At 46.3% G+C, this 23,055-nt stretch overlaps 1 protein-coding gene across 1 annotated transcript in view; it reads left to right on the plus strand.

The window, feature by feature from the left end:
- Window positions 1-23,055, plus strand: part of USP13 (ubiquitin specific peptidase 13) — a 109,525-nt gene that overhangs the window by 63,720 nt on the left and 22,750 nt on the right. The window contains exons 11-15 of the mRNA XM_075004700.1: window positions 13,187-13,312; window positions 14,514-14,667; window positions 19,217-19,391; window positions 21,562-21,650; window positions 22,017-22,139. Of these exons, the coding sequence (XP_074860801.1) occupies window positions 13,187-13,312; window positions 14,514-14,667; window positions 19,217-19,391; window positions 21,562-21,650; window positions 22,017-22,139 (667 nt within the window). The remainder of the gene's footprint in view (window positions 1-13,186; window positions 13,313-14,513; window positions 14,668-19,216; window positions 19,392-21,561; window positions 21,651-22,016; window positions 22,140-23,055) is intronic.

Genomic DNA, 23,055 nt, shown 5'->3' on the forward strand with positions numbered 1-23,055 from the left:
AGGGCAAACTGCCTGTTGATCTCAGTGGCAGCAGGAGAGGTCCTAGTATGGCAAACAAAAGAATATTTAATGGGGTGGGAGACTTTTCTCTCTGTAGGAGTGACTTCTTTATTGTAAATAATGCAATTTTATGGCCTCTGCTTCATAATTCACCACTTCTGATTAGCAATGGGCCACCTCGGGAAGTGGGATCAGTGTCTAACCTAGAGTTAAGATGGGGAGTAGTTCGTATCTAATGGTATGGAAAACTTGTAGGACCCCAAAATATCATCTGACTTTACTCTGGGTAGAGGTGGGTTTCAAGACCAGGACATAAATTAAACTCTCTATCCTACTGCCACTGGAATTTCATGGAGGTTCAGTTGTGACCCATGTCAACTTTAAGATGTAAATCATTTATAGTAAGAAAGAGATCACAGCTGTTTTGTATGGATCAGAGGTCAGTTTAGGTCAGATAAGGATTTTTTCCCCAGCCTGACTCATATAGGATCCCAGCTATCCATAATAATGAACACTGGTAGTATGGACCTGACCTTTTATTGCAGTGGAGCTATACATAGGCAGTAATTTTGCAGTAGCAGTTACATTTTGCTTGTACTTCTTGGAAGTCCAATATTGTCCTTGTCTCTAATCTCTGGTTTGCTGTTGCACTGTTCCTTTGTGGCATGAATGTCAGATCTTTTTCTAATGCAGCATAAACTACAGCACTTTTTCAGTTTGCTTACCAGCGATCCAGAGTCAGCCATGGTTGGTATTGCTGCATTCCCTTACTCCATGTTAACTTATCTGCAAAGTCTCTTTTTCTTAAACACTGAATACCTTATACTTCTTCTTCGAGTGTCCCCATGGGTGCTCCACATTAGGTGTAGGGCTCGCCCGGCGCCGCAGATCGGATCTTCCAAGCAGTTTCTGCCGGACCGCGCATGCGCCGGTGCGTGCCGCTCCCTTGCGCGCTCCTGGCCACGTGCGCGATCCGGTCCCCGCCAGTTCCTCTTAACCGCCGTCGGCTGCAGACGGAATCCGACTAGTCTACGGCCAAGTTAGCGTATTCAATGGTTTTAACTGTTTTTCTTTAAAGTTTTCAAGTTCTTAGGCTACTGTTAAGTTAGCCAGTTGTTATTTTCAAAAAAAAAAAAAAAGAAACAACAAGCGGGACGGCATTCAGTCCAGTCCTAGTAACAAGCGGCGCACCGGAGGCCAGGAGCCTAGGGCCATTAGCCCTCCTGCCGTGGCAGGCTATCGGAGAGGGGGAAAACAGCACAGAGAAGGTGCTAAGTGCCCCATTAACAACTGAAAGACTCACCAACAATGTCCTCTTCAGGATTCAAGAAATGTGAGTCCTGCCGAGAGGCAATGCCAGCGTCCGATGGGCACAGTCACTGCATAAGGTGCCTGGGGGAGTCCCATGTCACGCAGAAATGCTCCTTCTGTGCAAAATTAACAGCCAGAGCAAGGAAGGACAGGGAGATGTGGCTTAAAATGCTGCTCTTCGACAAGGCCCTCCAGCCAGATGTGCCGGAGCGGCCGCAGCAGGAGGGACCCTCCAGGGCCCATAAAAGGAAAGCTGCCTCCCTCACCCCATCAGCGCAAAAACGGAGGAAAGTCTCCCCAGCCTGATCCCTGCCGGCAGCAACAGCGAGTGGGATGGGAGGAGTGCACAGCCCCCAGCCGCAGCAACAGCTGATGGGCGGCGGCACGGAGAGCCACGTGGAGGCGGCTCAGCCTCCGATAATCAAACAGCTGCCCCGCACCGCAGGCAGGGCGGCGGCTAAACAAGCGCCGGTACCGGCGGCACCGCAAGCAGTGGCACCGACCCCCGGGGAGCCGGCGGTGCAGAGCGCGCAGGCACGCAGCCTGCAGGCACCGGAGGATACCACCCGTGCGGCACCGCCCATGAGCGTGCTGAGCACAGCGCGGACGGGGCTGAGATCCCCTACACGTCAGGGGGCGGAGCTACCCCCTCAAGGGAGGGGGAAGGCTGCACACAAAACAAGGCACCGCAGCCCCTCTCCAGACAGGGCTGCAGAGTTGCTTTCTCTCAGCCCTCCGCTTATGCTGCAGACTCCAACCAGAAGGCAGGGGTCCCCCCTAGCCTACCCGGAGCCCCCATCTCCATTTTTACAACCAGCCTCACCCTGGCTGGGACCACCTTCACCCTTCCTGGGGTTTGAGCCGCTGGAGTACTATCACAAATCGCTCTCTCCAGTGTCCCAGGTCCCTCGACGATCTCACTCCCCCAGACGCAGAGGGTATGCACCAAGGGAGTGGTCCAGGTCACCTTCCCAAGAGTAGTGCCCATGCTGCCATGGTCGCCCCTATCACGCGGGGCATAGACACCACCGGCAATCTACCAGGGAAAGATCACCACAGACGGTCCCGTATCCCCGAGGGCAATCGCGAACGGGGACAGAGACTCAAGTATCTCAGGGGGAACTGGTTATGGAACCCCGAGATTTTCCCTTGCAAGCTTCCAGCGAGCAGATGTACCATCACCAACAGGAACCGGAAGGGTCCAGAGAGGCGTACCCTAGTGGTTCCTCGCTCTCCTCCCCGGACGAGGCTACGGCCCCGGGGGACGTCCATCCTCCGGACGATCTCAAACAGTTTCAAGAGCTGTTTAAGAGGGTGGCCTTCACGCAAGGCATCCAGACAGCAGAGGTGCAAGAGAAACACCATAAGCTCCTCAAAAATCTGAGACCTCCGGCCTCCTCCAAAATAGCATTACCACTTGATGAAGCAATCTTGGAGTCCGCCACTATGATATGGCAGACCCCTGTGACTATTCCGTCTGTCCACAAGAGAGCGGATAAGAAATACTTCGTGCCGGCGAAGGGCATGGAGTTCCTGTTCAGCCACCCACAACCAAATTCCTTGGTGGTGGAATCGTCGCAACAAAGATCAAAGACATCTCAATTCAAGACAGGGGGAACAGACAAAGATGCCAAGAAGCTAGAACTGTTCGGCAGAAAGGTCTACTCCTCCTCCACTCTACTGTTGCGAATGGCAAATTACGCAGCGCATTTAGCGAACCATAATTTCGACAACTACACTAGGTTAACCTCCCTCATGGACTCGCTTCCAGAGGACAAGAAACCGGTGCTCAAGGCCATCGTGCAAGAAGACTACGCGGCCTCAAGGACGGGAGTTCAGATCGCCCTGGATGTTGCGGACACAGCAGCATGCTCCACAGCTACGGCAGTGGTGATGCGAAGGGAGTCCTGGCTCCAGACTTCGGGTATACCGAGGGATCTGCAGGCAAAGATAGTCGATCTTCCCTTCGACTCGCAGAAGCTGTTTGCTGAATCAACTGACTCGGTCCTTCATTCCAGTAAAGATTCAAGAGCCACACTTAGGACCCTGGGGATTTACACCCCTCCATACAGAAAGAAAAAGTACTACCCTCAACAAAGACGGTACCAGTACCAGCAACAGCGTCCCCAGTACCACAGAGGTTACGAGCAAGGGCGACATCAACAGCACCAGCAGTACAGAATTCCCAGGCGACATTCCCAACAGAGCTGTGCGTCCTCGGGGCAGGGCCAAAGGCCACAAGTTTGACACACAGATCCAGGGCTGCGCCATCATTACCATCGCACAAGGTCATCCGAAGCGGTTATTCCACCATCGCCTCCGACCATTCTACGACCAGTGGCAAAGGATCACCACAGACAAATGGTTGCTGGAGATCATAGCCACGGGGTAAGCCATCCCCTTCCAGTCGCTCCCGCCGCCACGACCTCCACCCAGGCCCCACCTCCAGGAGGCCTCCCACGTAGCGAGGCTCAAGCAGGAGGTAGACCATCTCATGCTCATAGGGGCAGTGGAAAGAGTGCCGGGGCAACTGCAAGGGAAAGGGTTCTACTCGAGGTACTTCCTCACGGAGAAGCAGACAGGAGGCTGGAGGCCCATCTTAGATCTTCGAGGCCTCAACCAGTACCTGCGCAAGCAACGCTTTCGGATGATCACAATCGCCTCCATCCTTACGGCACTGGACGATGGAGATTGGTTCTCAGCCCTCAACTTACAAGACACGTATTTTCACGTAACTATCCATCCGGCTCACCAACGATTCCTCCGGTTCATGGTAGGCAAAGAACATTTTCAATACAAGGTCCTACCGTTTGGCCTCTCCTCGGCCCCCAGAGTCTTCACCAAGACCTTGGCAGTGGTGTCAGCCTACCTGCACAGACAGGGGGTATTTATATTCCCGTATCTGGACGACTGCCTACTCAAAGGGGCCTCGAAGGAGGAGGTACTACGCATGATACACATCACAGCAGGCATGTTCTCTTCGCTCGGCCTGGTTATCAATCTGGCAAAATCAAAGATAGACCCCACACAGAACATAGAGTTCATAGGGGCACGCATAAATTCTATTACAGCGAGAGTATATCTGCCAGAGACTCGCTTTCGGGCCATCGGCTCCCTCGTGCAGGTCATCACCTTCAGCCCTACGGTGCTGGTCCTGACATGCTTACAGCTGCTGGGCCACATGGCAGCGGCGATGTTCGTAGTACAGAACGCCAGGTTACACATGCGCAGCATGCAGCACTGGCTGGCGAGCGTATACAAACCGGCAGCACACACCGTTCACAGGGTGGTGTCGCCCACAGCAGAGGTGCGCAAATCCCTGCAATGGTGGGTAAACCCCAAGAACTTGCTAGCAGGGGTACCCTTCCACCAACCACAAATATCGGTTTTTCTTACTACAGATGCCTCCCTCATAGGGTGGGGAGCACACATGGGCGAAGAGGTGACTCAAGGGCTGTGGTCCTCCACGGAGCAGTCACTGCACATAAATATACTGGAGCTCAGAGCAGTGTTCAACACCTGCAGACACTTTCGAGACCATATACAAGGCAAAGTAGTCGGGATCAGTACAGACAATACCTCCACCATGTTTTATATAAATCAGCAAGGAGGAGCTCGGTCCCGTGCCTTATGTGCAGAAGCAGTCCAGTTATGGAACTGGTGCATCGCCAACAATATAATTTTAAAAGCCTCGTACTTACCAGGCGCTCACAATGTGAAGGCAGACCAGCTGAGCAGGTGTTTTGCACTCACGCATGAGTGGCAGATCCATCCCGATCTGCTACGACCGATTTTTCACGCATGGGGTTTTCCCCAGATAGACCTGTTTGCCACTCAACACAACAAGAAGTGCCCGCGATTCTGCTCCAGGGCAGGACTGGGACGGGGGTCCCTGGGGGACGCATTCGTGATCTCGTGGAGGGGCCCCCTGCTTTACGCTTTTCCTCCCACAGGGCTGATCCACAAAGTCTTGCAGAAAGCCAGGAGGGAAGGAGCCCGAATGATCCTGATAGTCCCAACGTGGGATCGACAGCAATGGTTCCCCCTACTCCTGTGCATGTGGGACCGTCCACCGATGCCCCTTCCGGTGGCGCCGGATCTGCTCACGCAAGCCCAGGGGTCCATAGTGCATCCGCACCCCCAAGGCCTGCGACTACAAGCGTGTTTAATCCATGGCTCAGCTCCCTAGAGAGCACATGTACGGAGGAAGTGCAACAAGTCCTAGAAAGTAGCAGGAGGACTTCCACCAGGAAGACCTACAAGCAGAAATGGACTCGCTTCACGGCATGGTGTTCTACCAAACAGCTAGCCCCCCTTTCGGTGCCTATACCTGTAATATTAGAGTATTTACTGGACCTCAAGAGAGGAGGACTCTCACTATCCTTGTTAAAGGTCCACCTTGCCACCATTTCGGTGTTCAGACACGAAGAGGAAGGGCACACGGTGTTCGCCCATGCCATGGTTACCAGGTTCCTCAAAGGGTTGGTAAACCTATACCCCCCTCGGAAACCGCTTCCACTTTCATGGAACTTGGACCTGGTGCTTAATGTGCTAATGCGACCACCGTTCGAGCCTTTGGCCACGGTTTCCCTCCGCCTCCTTACGATAAAGATGACCTTTCTTCTCACAATCACGTCAGCTCGCAGGGTGAGCGAGCTTGCGGCAGTTATGGCAACGCCACCCTGCACTGTTTTTTCCAAGGAGGTGGTAACCATACGGCTGCATCCAGCCTTTGTTCCCAAAGTTTCTTCTGAGTTTCACATTAACGAACCTATTGTTTTACCCTTGTTTTATCCAAAGCCTCATAACTCTAACAAAGAGGCGCGCCTACACCTCCTGGACGTGAGGAGAGCGCTAGCCTTCTATATAGACAGGACCAAGTCCTTCCGGAAAATGGATAGACTCCTAGTCTCTCTCGCTCCCAAATCGAAAGGAGAAGGTCTCTCTTCGCAGAGAATCTCGAAGCACATCGTATCCTGCATAAAAATGTGCTACGAACTCAAAAAGACTCCTTTACTGGCCACGCCCAGGGCTCATTCCACTAGGGCGGTGGCGGCATCAACAGCCTTTTTCAAGGGCGTTGCGCTAAAAGACATTTGCAGAGCGGCGACCTGGTCATCCTACGACACCTTCGCCAAACATTACGCCCTTCACAGGGTATTCCAAGAGGATACCCGTCTCTCGACAGCGGTCCTCTCGGGGACAAGCTGCACATAATCCGATTACCCACCTCCTATCTTGGGTTACTGCTGGGTAGTCACCTAATGTGGAGCACCCACGGGGACACTCGAAGAAGAAAGAAAGGTTACTCACCGTAGTAACGGTGGTTCTTTGAGATGTGTCCCTGTGGGTGCTCCACTACCCGCCCATCCTCCCCGCTTCGGATCTCTGTTTAGTGTTTTGCAGGAGCATCTGAGGCGGTTGGTCAAGGAACTGGCGGGGACCGGATCGCGCACGTAGCCAGGAGCGCGCAAGGGAGTGGCGCGCGCCGGTGCATGCGCAGTCCGGCAGAAACTGCTTGGAAGATCCGATCTGCGGCGCCGGGCAAGCCCGACACCTAATGTGGAGCACCCACGGGGACACATCTCGAAGAACCACCGTTACTACGGTGAGTAACCTTTCTTTTCTTTCACATAACAATCATGCAGCCTACAAACCCTGCTGTGTGTCGTACTAGGCTTTGATTCTTATCACTTCAGTCTTTTTTAACCAAGACATATTAGGCTCAGTTCTTGGGTGAGAAAGGTGCATGGGTGCCATGTAGTCCTTATGAAGTAAGGGGAGCCAGCTAATCTCCTACCTACCTCCTTTGCACAAGTGCTTGAGGGAAGTTTTATAGGAGCTGGGGAGCCAGATACTGAAGTAGAAGAGGGAGAATAACTTTGGGAGCAGCATTTACTATGGGGCAAGGCGTGCTGTTGCTGCCTCTCACCCCAGATCTTGTTAAAACTTGCCTCTCCATCTTGGACATGGTCTTTACAACATAAAATCTCCCTGTTCCCGTCCCTCCCCTTGAAGTTGTTGGAATGATGCCCTAATTTGGGATGATCTTGTTTTTTGCCCAGAGCTGTTGGCCGGGGGGTGGGGTAGGTTGAACTCCCAAATGGTGGGAATTGTTTACTGTCTATTGATTAATTTTTGGTAAACCCTGTATATGACCGACTAATGGGGGGAGGGGTGTCCGTTAAAGCAGAAAGTCCATTATATCCAAGGGTTTACTCAGAGAGTAGTGGCTCCTCCAGCTCTGAGCTGCCCACGCTCTGCAGTGAGCACGGTGGCTTGTCCTGGCTCCGAGCCACCCATGCTCAGGGCAGAGTGTGGGGGCTCCTCAGGCTCTGATCCCAACCACGGGGGGAACCCGGCAGTGGCAGCAATCCCAGTCACAGTTAGGGATCCCGCAGCTGCAGCAATCCTATTTTCTTTAGGGGTAGGATAACGGACATCTGTTATTACCAAAGTCTGGTTAATTGGGGTCTGCGATATTGAGGGTTTGTTGTATTTTACTTTCTTGTGGGAAACATTAACCAACAGGGATTCATAGAATCAGAGATTTTACAGCCAGAAGCTGAGCACCTCCATGGCCATGTCTACCCGTGCTCCAAACTTCGAAATGGCCACGCAAATGGCCATTTCGAAGTTTACTAATGAAGCGCTGAAATGCATATTCAGTGCTTCATTAGCATGCGGGCAGCCGCGGCACTTCGAAATTGACACACCTTGCCGCCGCGCGTCTCGTCCAGACGGGGCTCCTTTTCGAAAGGATGCCGCCTACTTCGAAGTCCCCTTATTCCCATCAGCTCATGGGAATAAGGGGACTTCGAGGTAGGTGGGGTCCTTTCGAAAAGGAGCCCCGTCTGGACGAGACACACGGCGGCGAGGCGCGTCAATTTCGAAATGCCGCAGCCGCCCGCATGCTAATGAAGCGCTGAATATGCATTTCAGCACTTCATAAGTAAACTTCGAAATGGCCTTTTGCGTGGCCATTTCGAAGTTTGGGGCACGTGTAGACGTAGCCCATAACACCCATTATAGATGTTTAGCCAGGGTGGGCCCTTGCTGGCTTCAATTTTTTTTCTATTGAATCATTCCACTAGCTTACATTTTATTATCAGCCAAGGAGAAATCAAGCCAAGGGTGGGGTTCTATTAGCAGTTATTCCCAGGGTAGCCTTTGGAAGCTTGCTGTCCCCCGATCCCCAGCCAAGGGTGGTGCTCCCAGCAGAAGTGATGTATCCCTTGGCAAGTGCGTGGACTTGCAGAATGTGGCATTACATTTTGTGCTTTAAAGAGGGAGCCCAAAGGGGAAGTTTGGATTTGAGTCTCAGCTTCCCTGAGACTCAACTGGGGGCATGAACCTGTGAGGCTCTTGGCTGGGCCCGCTGCAGTGATTGATATCGGTCCGAAACATGTATCTAAATCTGGGGAAGGGTCTGACAGGCACAGATGTGGGGCTTCAACTCCATTCCACATTAACTTCCACATTCTCTTGCATGGTGCAGCAATGCTGTTTTGAAGGCCCCTAACCGACTACTGCATGGAGAAGTTCCCTCTCTCCCACCAGGAGCTGGAAAAAGCTTCTTCTCCACAATAGATTGGAGCTGGGATCATCTGGGCTTATCTCACATAATCAGTTCCCTGCCACTACGGGGGCTTCAGGTTTTGGTGGCACCTTGAATCTTTCCTGTTCTCAGCCTGTGGCTCACAGCTGTGTAATCTGACTAGTCATAGGGCTCAATAGCATAGAATCATAGAACACTAGAACTGGAAGGGACCCTGAGAGGTCATCAAGTGCAGTCCCCTGCCCTCACCACAGGACCAAGTACCTGTATAGGGACTCTTTGGGGAAATTTAATGGCTGTGTTATACTGCAGGTCAGGCGTAGATCGAGTGCAGAGATTCTCAAATGTAATTGCACTGTGACCCATTTCTGACAACAAAAATTCTGACATAAAACCCCAAGTGTGGCTCAGGAGGGCAGAGGGACCAAAGTCTGAGCCTGCCAGAGGCCTGCTGCTCCAGGTAGCACAGCCAAAACCTGAGCCTCACAACTCTGCAAGGGGGGAGGCAAAGCTAAAGAGCTTCATCCCTGGCTGGGGAGGGCCTGTTACCTGGGGGTGGGGCTTGGTTTTGGGTTTGGGCTTAGACTGGCTGGGGTTGAATGCCAGTCCTGGCAACCACACTAAAACTTTGGGCTCCTGATTCACACTTTGAGAAGCACCGGTCTTAGTTCTTTTTGGCCTTAAACCTTATGAGGCCATGGATCACTGTTCACCTTCCCTGCATCTGTAGGGAGTGTCATTAACCCGTATGTCTTCCCACACACACTTTCAATTCAAGCACTAGTGTTTTTAGGCTTTCCTTATTTTCCTGCAGCAGCCCTTCTTGGTGGGGTGACTTGGCTGTATCTTGGAAGCAAGCCCAGAAATATGGGACTGTCTTGCCAGGCGTATGCTATAGAAGTTTATATCTGTGCCACTGTATAACCTCAGTTTACTTTGATGCAGTTTTGGCAGTTGCATCCAGTTTGTGTTCATGTCCCTGCCAACCTTTGTTATCCTGAGGCCAACACAACAAGAAATTTAACCAGAGCTCTCCTCTCACGCCCTCCCCCGCCCCACCCCCCAGAGTGGGATGTTTGGAAACAAAAGGTCAGCTTGTAACAGATACTGAAGATACTGTGTCTGTAGAGGAACTTTCCTTCTTGGAAGAAGCATCTGTGATAAATTCCAAGATGTATTTTTAGATATAACAGAAGCAGAACATGCTTTTGTCACAGAAACAGAGTGACAGTTGCTATAGTTACTTATATGATATGCCTCATTACCCCCACTTTCTTTTTTTGATACAGAAATTTCAACCTACCTAATAATTCTTATCCAAAAGGGAATTAGTCAGTAGACAAATTTTGAACAAAGGTGGAATCTCTGATTGACAACAGTGGTTTGCATAATCTGAAAATCACATCTCAATGAATGATTCTCCTTTGATTTGTCAATGGTTTATTCCTGGGGTTATACAAGTTTTGGTGAATCTTGTTTGCTTTTCATTTATTAAAAGTTAAGAACTCATATTAACACTGAGAGATCAAGGGCACAATTTTCAAGAAGTTCAATGTCTCTGTGTTAAGGTGTCTATAGCGATTAAGTTGTTGCACATCCTACATATGTTTAACAAAACAAAGATACTGTGTTGAGCCTCACATTCAGTGGAATGAGGATGATTAGAATGAAAAGTGCATCTCCACCTTAGCAATATCATTTACCATTGTGAAAGCTGTAATAAAGTATACATTGCTTTCAGCAGAGTCACATTTGCTAGTCTCTTCCAGTTATTTAAATTGAAAGAGGGCCATCCATGGACACAAAAGAATAATGAACCATTCATAAGCTAGCAGATTCAAATGTCTTCCTGTTTCAGCAAGTTTTAACAGTAGCATCAGGAGTAAAACAATTTTTACTGATTTAATTCTTCAGTGTTGTATGGCTTTGTTTAGAACATTGCTGGGGTAGTCATTTCCCACTCTTCACTCCCCCTGGTGAGCTGCACTGATAATGTTGCAATGGTGGGAAAGTGGTAGACACATGCTGCTGTCTACCTAGTGCACATTTTGCTTTTGCTTGGGCATTTGCCCTGAATGAGTATAGTTGTGTATGGGTTTTTTTCCAAACCTATAAGAATGTTTCCTTCTGTTGTTGGTTTGTGTGTGTGTGTGTGTGTGTGTCTAACACGAATTTCACATATTTTTCATTAGCATTTTCCAGTGAGTACAAATGGACTTTTAACATCCTAGATTTTAGGAATCCAGCTGTAAACTGATGTCAGGGAGTGCCACCTGTTGAGGCAGTTGTGTGAAGTTTTGAGCAGTTCTGTCTGTACTAAATTTACCTAAATGGTTTTGCAACTGTTGATGAGGAAAGTATGCCTAGTAGCCTATAAATGTTCCTGGTTCTGTGCTGTTCAAACAATCTTTCCACTACTGAAGAGCAGTTTAGAAAGAACATTGGGCTGCTTGGGGCCATGTCAACCTAAAAAGAGGGCCAAAGTCTGTATTGTCAGCAGGAACTGATTTTTTCCTTAGGACTTTGCCACTGATATTGTTATATGGAGTAAATTGATCAAGCTTCCCTCTGGTGGAAAGGGCTTGCTGTATGTGTGATACCCTAGTCTTGAGACTATAACACATTTGCTTATTTTAATTCTCACTGTTCACTGTTGACTAAAAGTTGCATTTCATGGCAATGGGGCTCAGTTCCAAATTCAGTGAACCGAAAAGTAAGGTTGGAGCCAGGTAGTTTGTTTGCTTCTAAATCCTTTTGTCTTGGAAGTGGAGTATCTCGTAGCCTGAGTTTCTTTTTGTATTCACCCCTCCTTTGCAGGACAGTTGAGGACGCCAGTATGATACACAACCAATTATTCAGAAATCCACTGCACGGTTGAGTCTCTGGATGTTTACAGAAGCCCTTAAAGAGCATCTTCAGTGTAATGATATCACTGATGTCCTGCCAGCAGCTGAGCCAGCATTGGAAACTGAGGGCTTGGTTCTCAGCTCCATTGATCCAAATAGAATTAGTCCTTAAGTATATTGGTGACACCAAGATCAGAGCTGGACCTTCTGAGTGAAAGTTTCCTTTTAAAAAAGTAGTTTTACATATATCTCACTTCATGCCACTTCTCCTGTATTATAATGAGGTGGCAGCACCGCTATCCTTACTTGTTTATTAGCCAGTTTCTCAAAGTGCTTTAAAGTGCACATGCTTGCTTGGATTGTCTGGAAAAGGACTGTGCCTCATGGGGGCTCAATCTAGTAGTTGTGGTTAAGTGGTAGAGAGGAAGCTTCCTTGTGAATTTCCCACAGGTGCTCCCCACTCGTGCACTGTTCCTTATTATCATTTCCTCAAAATATCACCACTTCCTCAAAGACAATAAAAGAAAATTCACTCTCCAAAAACTTTAGCATAGAGTTAGGGTTGACTGGCAAGTACTGCATACCCTTTCAGAACGCAGAAGGCTTCTGTGCTTAAACCTCTGAGAATGAGGAATTACGGAATTAAGGTTTGCAGCAGCCTCCGCCTGTGTGCTTTACACTGCTGTCTTTGTCAAGGGCAAACTGGGGCCTCTCTCAGACATCTTAGCACTCTTCCTTTCCAGTGGATGTGGAGTTCTGCAGGGACAGAGCACACTTGGGCTTCAGGAGAAATGATCAGACCACGTTCTCGCTAAGGTGAAGTCGCATTTCAGGCAGGCTTAATGAACACCAGCCAGCAGCATCAGGCCTATCCTTGGCCTGATCTGCAAACATCACCACCTGTGTTGCCACTTGTTAACCACTTTCGGACCCTGGTCATAAGGATTCCCTCTGGAACAGCACCCGCACTTGCTTCTGTCATATTGTGTGCTGTCTAATGTAAGTACTAGTTTAAGGACTCACCACATCAACTGTGCAGCTGGTTGGTGAAAGAGTTTGTCAGTCACAACACATAAAATGGCACATTTACTTAATTATTTTATCACGCCTTTTTATTGCAGAGCAGCCTAGGCTGAAATATAATTACAGGAGCTCTTGCCAGCTCTGGGGGATAGAGGTGAGGGGTGGCTGATGTACAGTATAGTTCTTTGTTTCCTAGTTTTCAGTGATCTAAGTATAGGTGCATTTGCCCTATACCCTTGAAAGAATATGAATCATTGTAGGTTAGTCCAAATGCTTCATCTACAAGGCTTTTAGGCAGTGGATAGTGAATTGCTTTTCATGGCATGGCTTCATTTCCTGTGTCATTTTAATCATGAAATCTAACTTTTAAGCTATGAGCTAATGTGCAGTTTGGACAAACACGCACAGAGCACTTTTCAAAAATATTTCTCTCTTCACTTGTTTGTAGCCTCAACACAATGGAATTTCTCCTCGAATGTTTAAGGCCTTTGTAAGTAAAGGGCACCCAGAGTTTTCCTCCAACAGACAGCAAGATGCACAGGAGTTTTTCCTGCACCTTATAAACTTAGTAGAGGTGAGCCAGTGTTCACTATTTCTTCTCTTTATTTATCTCTGTGTGATGTGTCAGGAGATGAGAAAAGGGACAGTACATGATGTCATCTTTTTTTTTTATATATATAAACGCTTTAAGAGTTTGGTTACATGAGAATTACACTGATCTAACTAAATCAGTTTCTAAACCAGTGTTGTTTAGCTGGTATCATTTGAGAATCGTTAAACAAGCTACAAGTGCTATATAAGAAAATATGATTGTCTCTTTCAAAATCTACCTGGTATACAATTACAAATTGTCCATATATTTATAATTACAAAGGCCGTGAATGTTAAATGGAGCAGGTATTGTTGTTATTATTATTCCACATATTTATATCCTGTGGTGGAGCAGATAAATCATTGAGTTGAGGTCCCTTACAAATCTCAGCTGTATGTTATGGGATCATTATGGGGAAGATAGGTTCCCAACTGAAAACAAAGTGTCTGTGGTATGAAATGTTATTTCCATTAAGCTGCAGCTTAGTGATGCAGTGCAAAGGAGTTAACGCTGTGAATGCTAATACTTCCTTTAAAGCATTGAAATGGAAATTTACAGAGGAGACAACCACTTACAATTTAAAGCATACAATTTAAAGCATACTCCCTCTCCCCGCCCCCAGGATTAAGGGTGTTTGTTCATGTGTTACGCTCTGTGTGAAGTTATTCAGGTCTGCGTTCATAATGTTCCTTGTCCCAAACCATGTGCACTGATTATGGGGGTGGTTAGTAGATATTGTTCTGCGAGTGCCTGATAACAGATATTAACATACATAATAAAGAGAAGGTGTAATATTTGAGTAGCTTTCCAGCTGGATAATTAACTAAAATTTGCTTGTTCTCTTTCAATGCAGTTCTCAGAGCATAACAGTAATAATCTGATTGCTGAAAGGATTCTGGCACATACTACCCAACACTTTTACTGTGACCTGCCTTCTTCTTGCTCCCTGTTGTTCTTTTCCCTCCATGTATCATATCGGTGTCAAGGCCCCTATTCTGCAAGTTACACAGTTACTTTCTCTCAGAGGTGTCAGTGGCAAATTCCAGGCTCTTGTATGGGTCTCTCAGGATCAATTAACATGTGGTCCTTGGGGCAGTCGTGGTGCCTTGATGTCTGTAAAGTACTTTGTATACTCCAGGGTTTGTATTATTACTCAAGTGATCAAGTCTGATCTTCCTTTTAGAGAAACTGCATTGGTACAGAGAACCCTAGCGATGTTTTCCGGTTCCTGGTGGAAGAACGCACACAGTGCTGCCAGTCTCGGAAAGTCCGATATACAGAGAGGGTGGACTATCTCATGCAGTTACCTGTGGCCATGGAGGCAGCAACGAACAAAGGTAAAGTCAAAATGAAGAGGACTCATCTTTGAGATGGTCCCGTATAAAAGATTCTTTAAAAAATTAAGTCGCTATAGGGTATGAGTGAAGGTCCTCTCATTGATTAGTAACTGGTTAAAAGATAGGAAACAATGAAAGGGAATAAATGGCCATTTTCCACAGTAGAAAAGGGTAAACAGCATGGTCTCCCAAGGATCTGTACTAGGACCGGTACAATTCAACATATTCATAAATGATCTGGAAAAGGGGTAGAAGAGATCTTGGCATCATCATAGATAGTTCTCTGAAAACATCTCCTCAATGTGCACTGGCAGTCAAAAATGTAAGAGTCTGTTGGAAACTATTATGAAGGAGGTAGAAAATAAGACTGAAAATGTCATAATGACATATATAGAGTCACATGATATGCCCAAACCTTGAATATTGCATGTAGTTGTGGTCACCGCATCTTAAAAAAGATATACTAGAAATGGAATAGTTTCAGAGAAGTAAAACAAAGATGATTAATGAATATGGAATGGCTTATATTTGTGGAGAGACTACCAAGATTAAGGCAGGTTGTCTTAGAAAAGGGACGATCAAGGTTAGCTATAATAGAGGAGGTCTATAAAATCAGAAATCATTTGAAAAGAGCGAATAGAGAAGCATTTATGCTTTCACACAATACAAAAAACCCTCCAAAAAACAGAGGTCACCTGATGAAATTAATAGGTAGTGGATTTAATGTAAAGAAGAGGAAGTACTTTTTCAGGCAATGCACATTTAACCTGTAGAACTCCCTACCATGGGATGCTGTGATAGCCAGAAATATAACTGGGGTCAAAAAAATGACTGAATAATTTCATGGCGGAGAGGTTCATCAATGGTGGTTAACCACAGTGGTCAGGGACACTGCCCCATGCTCAGAGATACTCACATTTCTGACTACCAGATGTCGGGAGTGTATCACTCCATAATTTTTCTGTTCTGTTCACTCCTTAAAGCTCTGGTATGGGTCAGAGATAGGAACCTGGGCAAGATGAACCATCAGTCTGACCTAGTATGTCCTCTTTCTTTTATTCTCGTATTCTCTGGCATGCTTGGCTCATTTTGCTGTGTTCAGTCCTGCTTTAATCTGCCACCTAGCCAGATAAAATGTAAATTTTGTAATAGTAAGAGAAAGTAACCATTGGAACAGATTATTTTAGGAGGTGATACATTCTTTGTCACATGGAGCTTGGCTATCTTCTAACAGACATGCTTTTTTTGAGCCACTGTGTGATACTGAAATCAATGAGTGTGAATCTGTGGCCTGTGTTTTGCAGGAGATCAGATTAGATGAGCGTAATGGTCCCTCTGGATTTTAAAATATATGAATCTATGACCTCTTTAGTTCTTTTCTAGAGAAAAAGAGACTGATGAATGTTAGGAGACAAAATTGAACTTGTGATTCTGTACATCCCAGAGGGCTGGATTTCCTAATGACAATCCATAATGCAGATTTCCAGTGCCACATGACTCCTTGTGAGAAATATCCCATGTCTTGGCAACATTAGAGGGTTGAGTTTCCTTGCATAGTTGTAACAGACGCAGGAGTGGGGGCTTTCCTTAAGTGAGGCTGATATGAGCCTAATGTTTAAAACATATTGCTGACCCAATGACCTTTTCTGCACAGATCTACTGCTCAATATATTAAATATTCCTACAACAGCTCTGTGTTCAGTGAGAATCTTCTCTTTTTACCTGGGACTTTCTTAGGTCCAATTCTGCAGTTAGGTGGGACAACTTTTCAGTAGGGTTTATTATGTTTCCTTCAGAGACATATAGCCCTAGCATTCTGCTTACATCTCTCAGGAAACAGAGGAATCCAGTCGACTGGTATCTAAAAGAACAACAGAATTGCTTATAAAGAACCAATAGAAGACAAAACTTACATTTTTAAAGGCTTGTGTGGCACATTAGTTACAAAGCAGCTTTGAAAATGTGAACCCCAATTTTCCTCTTGCAACATAACTTACATGTGTGAGTTATCTGCACAGTCACATTGATGATTCTTAATAGTCAATATTTACGGGAGCGCCTCAGTTGGGTTCAGGGCCCTGTTGTGCCAGTCAGTGTGCAGCTATAGAAGCATACCATCTTTGCTCTGAAGGAATTACAATCTAAAGACACGAACAGCAAAAGGGTCGCATAGGCTGCAACGTACAAGCAAAAGGCACAGCTTTTTCAGTTCCATGTGTTCGCAGGGTTCCTTTTTTGTTTCCTAGATTTTAATTAGGTGGGGAAGGAGGGAGTAGGGAAGAGGAATGGTTGCAGCTTGTCTCCTGTCAAGATAGACCAACAGACTGGGTTTTGTTGGCACCACACTCAGTGGGGCCGACAGCCACTGGTGGGCACTGAGGGAAGGTGAGAGGGCAGTCCATCACCATGCCATGGAAGAGGCAGGGCCTAAGGCAGGCCTGATCAAGCTAGAGGTGAATTTGAAGGAGGGCATGTAAATTGCCAGCTCTCCTCAGTTGTTTTTTCTCTTAATCTTGCTTCCCATGGGACCTTATGTACCAGCTCTCTGAGTTTGCCAAAATTTGCTTTCCTGAAATCCATTGTGTCTATTTTGCTGTTCTCCCTTTCACTATTGCATGGAATCCTGAGCTCTGTGATATCATGGTCACTTTCTCCCAAGCTACCTTCCACTTTCAAATTCTCAATGAGTTTCTCCCTATTCATTAAAATCAAATCTAGAACTGCTTTCTCCCAGTAGGTTTTTCCGCCTTCTGAAATAAAAAATTGTCATCCATGCAGTCCAAAAACTTCCTGGATATTCTGTGCCTCGCTGTGTTAGTTTCCCAACATATGTCTGGATAGTTGAAGTCCCCCATCACCACCAAGTCCTGTGTTTTGGATAATTTTATTAATTGTTTAGGGGAAGTTTATTCCAACTCTTCTACCTGGCTAGGTGGTCTGTAGTAGACCATTATCATGACATCACCCTTGGTTTTTACCCCTTTTAACTTAACTGAGAGACTTTCAACATACCTGTGTCCTGCATCCAGCTCCACCTCAGTTCAGGTGTGCACATTTTTGATATATAAGGCAACACCTCCTCCCATTACACCATGCCTATCCTTCCTATGTTGTACCCTTCTATACCAATATTCCAATCATGTGTATTATCCCACCAAGTTTCTGTGAAGTGGAAGGACTCAAAGAGAGACCACATTGTGGTCAGTGAATTGTCCTTGGTTATGCTCTTCACTGCTTCCTTCACATCGTGATTTAATGCATTTTAAGATCATTAGAGACTATTTGAAAACATGGTTTGTCCTCCTGCATAGCAGGGCCATAAAATTTCAGTCAGTGGTTCCTGCCTGGAGCCCGTATGGCTGATTTAAACCATGTGTTTTAGAGAAACATCCAGTCTTGATTTGAAGACTCCAACAGAGGATTTACCACTTTTCTTGGTAATCTGTTCCAGCAGTAAGTATGTTATGTGAAAAACCTGGATTTTATTTTGAGGTGTTCAAAGCTCTGGAGCATTTAGTTTTAATAATTTCTGGTAAGGTAAGCACTATAGACCTGCCCAGTAAATTACTGTGACTGGTCAAGAAAGTGCAAAGGAGGAATAGACCAGCACTGAGTTTCAAAGTCAGATTGAGTTGATGACGTTGGCAAAGAGGCATAGCTAGTTATACAGAAATAAAAAACCTGCTATAGATTGAAACTCTCTCATCCAGCAACATCCTTTATCCAGCAGGACCACAGATGTTGCGGGATCAGAGAGCACCTGGATGAGAGAGCTCCAGCTGCTGGGCTGCAGATGAGCCCTAGTGGTGGCAGGGAGCCCCACTGGCAGCCTGCTCTGGGGAGCCCCAGGGCACGGAGTCGGGTTGGGGAGTTCCATTAGCGGGAGACTGGCTGGGGTTGGGAAGCCCCACTGTGGGGAACCCAGCCCCAGTCGGGAATCCAGGCAGGAGCTCCGTGGCAGAAAACCAGCAGGGAGCCTGGCTGGGGCACAGAGACCTGCCAGCTGCCCCACAGCAGTAGGGAGCCTGGCAGCTCTGCAGGGGAGCCCTGCAGGAGTGGAGCTCTCCTTCCATCCTCGCCCCCACCGGCAGCCTGGGGGCAGGAAGCCTGAAGCAGCCAGGAGAGGAGCCCAACCAGTAGGCTGGCGGCCTCTCCTCCCCCCTGCAGGGCAGCCAGGAGGTCTGACCTCCCCTCATCCTGCAAATCCCCTTGTTCAGGATCACTCAGCTCCCAAGGGTGCCAGACGAGGAAAATACAACCTCTACAAAGAAGTTAATCTCTTGTTCCCAAGTGTTCATACTGCTCTCTCCTCCATGTGATCTGATCCCTGCTAACCAAAAATGTGTTTAAAACATGGTGCAGACATGGGTTTGATGTCTCCTGGACATATTTAGACCCATACAAAAGCTCCCTCCCCCCCAACCCACACACAAAAAAAATGGAGTTATATATTTCAAAAGCTGGAAGTAAGAATTAAGACTGCAGTGAAAAATACTGTGGCAGATGCATCGTTCACGTAGCTCTCAGAGTTGTGTCTGTTTGTGATCAGATGAATTAATAGCCTATGAACTAAAAAGGAGAGAAGCAGAAGCCGCTAGGAGACCTCCGCCCGAGCTTGTCCGTGCCAAGATTCCATTTAGTGCGTGTCTGCAGGCCTTTTCTGAACCGGAAAATGTAGAAGACTTCTGGAGCAGTGCCCTCCAAGCAAAATCTGCAGGAGTTAAGTAAGTGTGTGGTTCCATATCAAAAGTACAACGTGTTCATCATAAAAATGACTTTGCCACTTGGCTATGATACAGCAAGAAACAGACAGTGGTACAGAGGCAGTTGTGGATCAGGATTGGTGAGGAGGCTCACAAATGTAAAAGATGCTGATTAGTACAGCTCTCGCTCGATGAAAAATGCAGTTCACCTTTTGAAAGCTTGTAGTAAGTCTTTGTGTTGAACTTCAGCAATGATGTTTATAGCAGAGCTTGGAGGTGGTGGGTATTTACTTGTATTACAATATCACAGAAGAACAGGAGGTTCCCTCTATTTTTTCTATCTCTGGGCAGAATAAATTTTGTTAGGTGAACCATGGCATGTGGAGATGTGCACCACCAATAGAAACACATCCGCTGAGCAGCCCCTGAATCTCTGCTGGGCAACTACCCAAGTGCTCAGCTTACAGAAAACAATGCTGAGGAGCCCTAGGTATGGGGAGAACACCACACTGCTTGGTGCTTACAAATAACAAAACCACTCCTTGCACCAAGTTGATTACAATCTAGCATAGACAACGGATGAATGCTGACAGACTGATGAGGGAATACAAGGAAATAATGAGATAATATTGGTGTTAGGGAAGGATGTCATCATACCAGCATCCTAACTGTTATCAAGTTTCTGTCAGCATTGTAAGAAGGGAGAGTTTTAAGGAGACATTTGGTGTTAGATCATGAAGTAGCTTTGTGGATGGTTACAGAGAGTGTAACATACAGTTTCTTCATAAGTTTCTGCCCGCCTTTATCCTGGGTCCCATGCAGTAGCAGATGGTAGAGATCTTTGTTGCCATATGAGAGAGCAGGTTTGGATCTCCATCCCTTGTCTGTTGTTGTCCAGCTTTGTCTGAAGATGCTCCAAAGCACCACATGCAACCCCTAGACAGAAGAGGGTGAAGTAAATGGAGGTATAACTTCTTCCTTACCCAGGCTGTAGGGATGAAGATTTCAAATTGCAGAAAGGGCAGCACACAAAATTTGATTTCTCATCTATATGTCTGAGTTTTGGCCAAAATACCCCAATATAGTTATCAGGATGCATTTGTAATACCACATTATTGTAACTTAGAGGGTGCCACTTTGCATGGTGATTTACAAGTAAATATAATGAGGAGGAATCTGCCCCCCAGGCAGTATATAGTCCAAAGTCAGTCTAAAGATGTAATAAAAAGGAGTTGATAGGATATATTGAGAGGTCAAAGAGGAGGGAGAGGAAGAGTGCAGCTACTGGGGGCATAGCTTTATACCAAGAAAAAGTGGAGAATAGCTGGCTTATTACAGAAGCGCAGTAATGTGTACAAGTGTGCCTTCAGAAATAGTGAGGAGTTGGTAAGAACTGGGCCAAGCAACTGGTCTCTTTTGGTAGACTGCCTTCTGTTTTTAGCAGTGCCAGCAATTTATACTCTTTAGTGTACAGTTTCACTGACTGCACCATAGAGCAAACGGGCAGACAAATACAGTTGGAGGGAAAAACCACAAGTGTTTCATACATTAACTGTGAGCATACCTCAACACAGTAAAGGATATTAACCATTTAATGTTTAATTGTTAAATTAAGGAAAACATGCATTTTTTCTTTTTTCTGGTACATTAAATTGTTGCAAAAATAGTATGGTTTTCTGTAGTCCTTTTTCATCTGTTGATCTCATTTACTGTTTTGGGGTCTTTTGGTGCTCATAGGTAGATTATCTAATAGCCAATTATTCTTTTTGTAAAAAGATGTCATCCATCCATCCTCACACAGTCCTCTTTATCTCCCAGGTGACATATATTTTCAACCTAATGCCTTAAGCCTGCAGCTACATGATGCATATTATTATTGGGAACTACTTGGGTGAATTCCCACACAATTTACAAAAATTTATCCCCACAACAGAGCAGTTCCCAGTGGTTGGGCTCCGGTCTCAGAGCTCAGGCTCTAGCCTGAGCCCGAAAGTTTACACCACAGTTGAACAGCCATTTCGCATAAGCCATATGAGCCCGAGTCAGCTGAAATGGGCCAGCCATGGGTGTTTAATTGCAATGTAAACTGCAGGTGCGAAATTTTTCCTGTTCAGGTGGCATAGATATTGCATTCTGCATTCTGTTATCCTGTTGCTCTGTTTTATTGATATGGCTTTTATGCGTTTCCCAGAACATCTCGCTTTGCTTCATTTCCCGAGTATTTGGTAGTACAGATAAAGAAGTTCACCTTTGGCCTTGACTGGATACCCCAAAAGCTTGGTATGTATCTTACGTTTTTTCCACCTCCTAATTTGTTGTGGCTTCTCTTGGAAGGCTTGTGTATGTTGCTGAGTGTTGAGTTTGTAATAAAATCCAGTGGACTCCTCTCTTTGTAAAGGACCAGACCAGATCCATAGATCTGGGGAATAAGAAGCCAATTTTGTACAACCACTTTTCATTGGAAAAGTGTCCTTTAAAAAGTGTCCTGAAGTTCTCATTGTTGAATCTGACTAAAAGTTTAAAGGCAGAGAATGATGGCCATATTTGCAGTGTGTGTATTGAGTTCCCTCACTAGAGCATGTACATTACAATATAGTGTTCATGTTCTAGAATACATCAATAATCTTTTCCTCTCTGGGTTTGCAGATGTTTCTGTGGACATGCCAGACCTACTAGATATCAATCACCTCCGTGCCACAGGACTACAACCAGGAGAAGAGGAACTTCCTGACATTGTTCCACCCATTATCATTCCTGATGACCCCAAAGGTACTGTCCTCAACTTCCAGGATCTCTCCTTCCACCAAGCTTGATTCTACCTGGATAGTTAGTCTCCTTTTCTTCACTTCTGTGCTGGTTCACCTGAAACCTCTTTTTAACTGCCGTGCTTCAACAGCGCAGGCACAGAATCATGTCTCCATAATGAATACAGGGTGTGGATAGGCTCAGGATAGATCAGTAATAAAGCATTGCTGGCCTGACTTATTTTCAGAGGTGCTGAGCATCCAGAGCTCCTCTTGGTCGAAAAAGAGACAATGGATGTTGCTGTTGCACCCCTGAAGAAGCCTTGCATAAACTTATTCTTGTTGATGGTATAAGGAATTCTCACTGTTCTGTGTAAGAGAGTAACATATTTTAATTCCCCCTTTTGCTCACTCCAGCCTTTTGCCAGCTTGTGTTCTCATTCCCTCTAGATCTTTCACATCCGTCAAGAACTTAAGGACTTCTAGGAAAGTCTGACAGGCTGAAGTCTAGGACTTTTGGTGGCATTTCCCAGAGAGCACTTAGTTCCTAATACCCCTCATTAATAGTGTTGGTGTTGTTTGTTTTGCCCCATTATACACATGCAAAATGAAAAGATGGTCTCTGGTCTGAAGAGCTCAAATGTAGTGGTGCATAGTAGACACAGAGGGCCAGAATCAGCCTGTGCGTGTAGGTCCATTTAGCCTCATAAAGTCATCATATTTACTCATTTTAGCCTACAGGAATATAATTTTGGCTTACATGCTTACTATAGAACCAGTGGTGGGTACCAAAAGTAGACCAGAAGTTTAACTCAGTCATTTCTTGCTTTTTAGCAGGGCTAACTGCCATATAAAACCCAGTGATAAATCAACCTTGGATAGTTAAGACCACAGCAGACTGTGAAGAACTTCAAAAGAATCTCACAAAACTGAGTGACTGG

Source organism: Carettochelys insculpta, chromosome 10 (genome assembly GCF_033958435.1).
Source record: "Carettochelys insculpta isolate YL-2023 chromosome 10, ASM3395843v1, whole genome shotgun sequence".
NCBI lineage: Eukaryota > Metazoa > Chordata > Testudines > Carettochelyidae > Carettochelys > Carettochelys insculpta.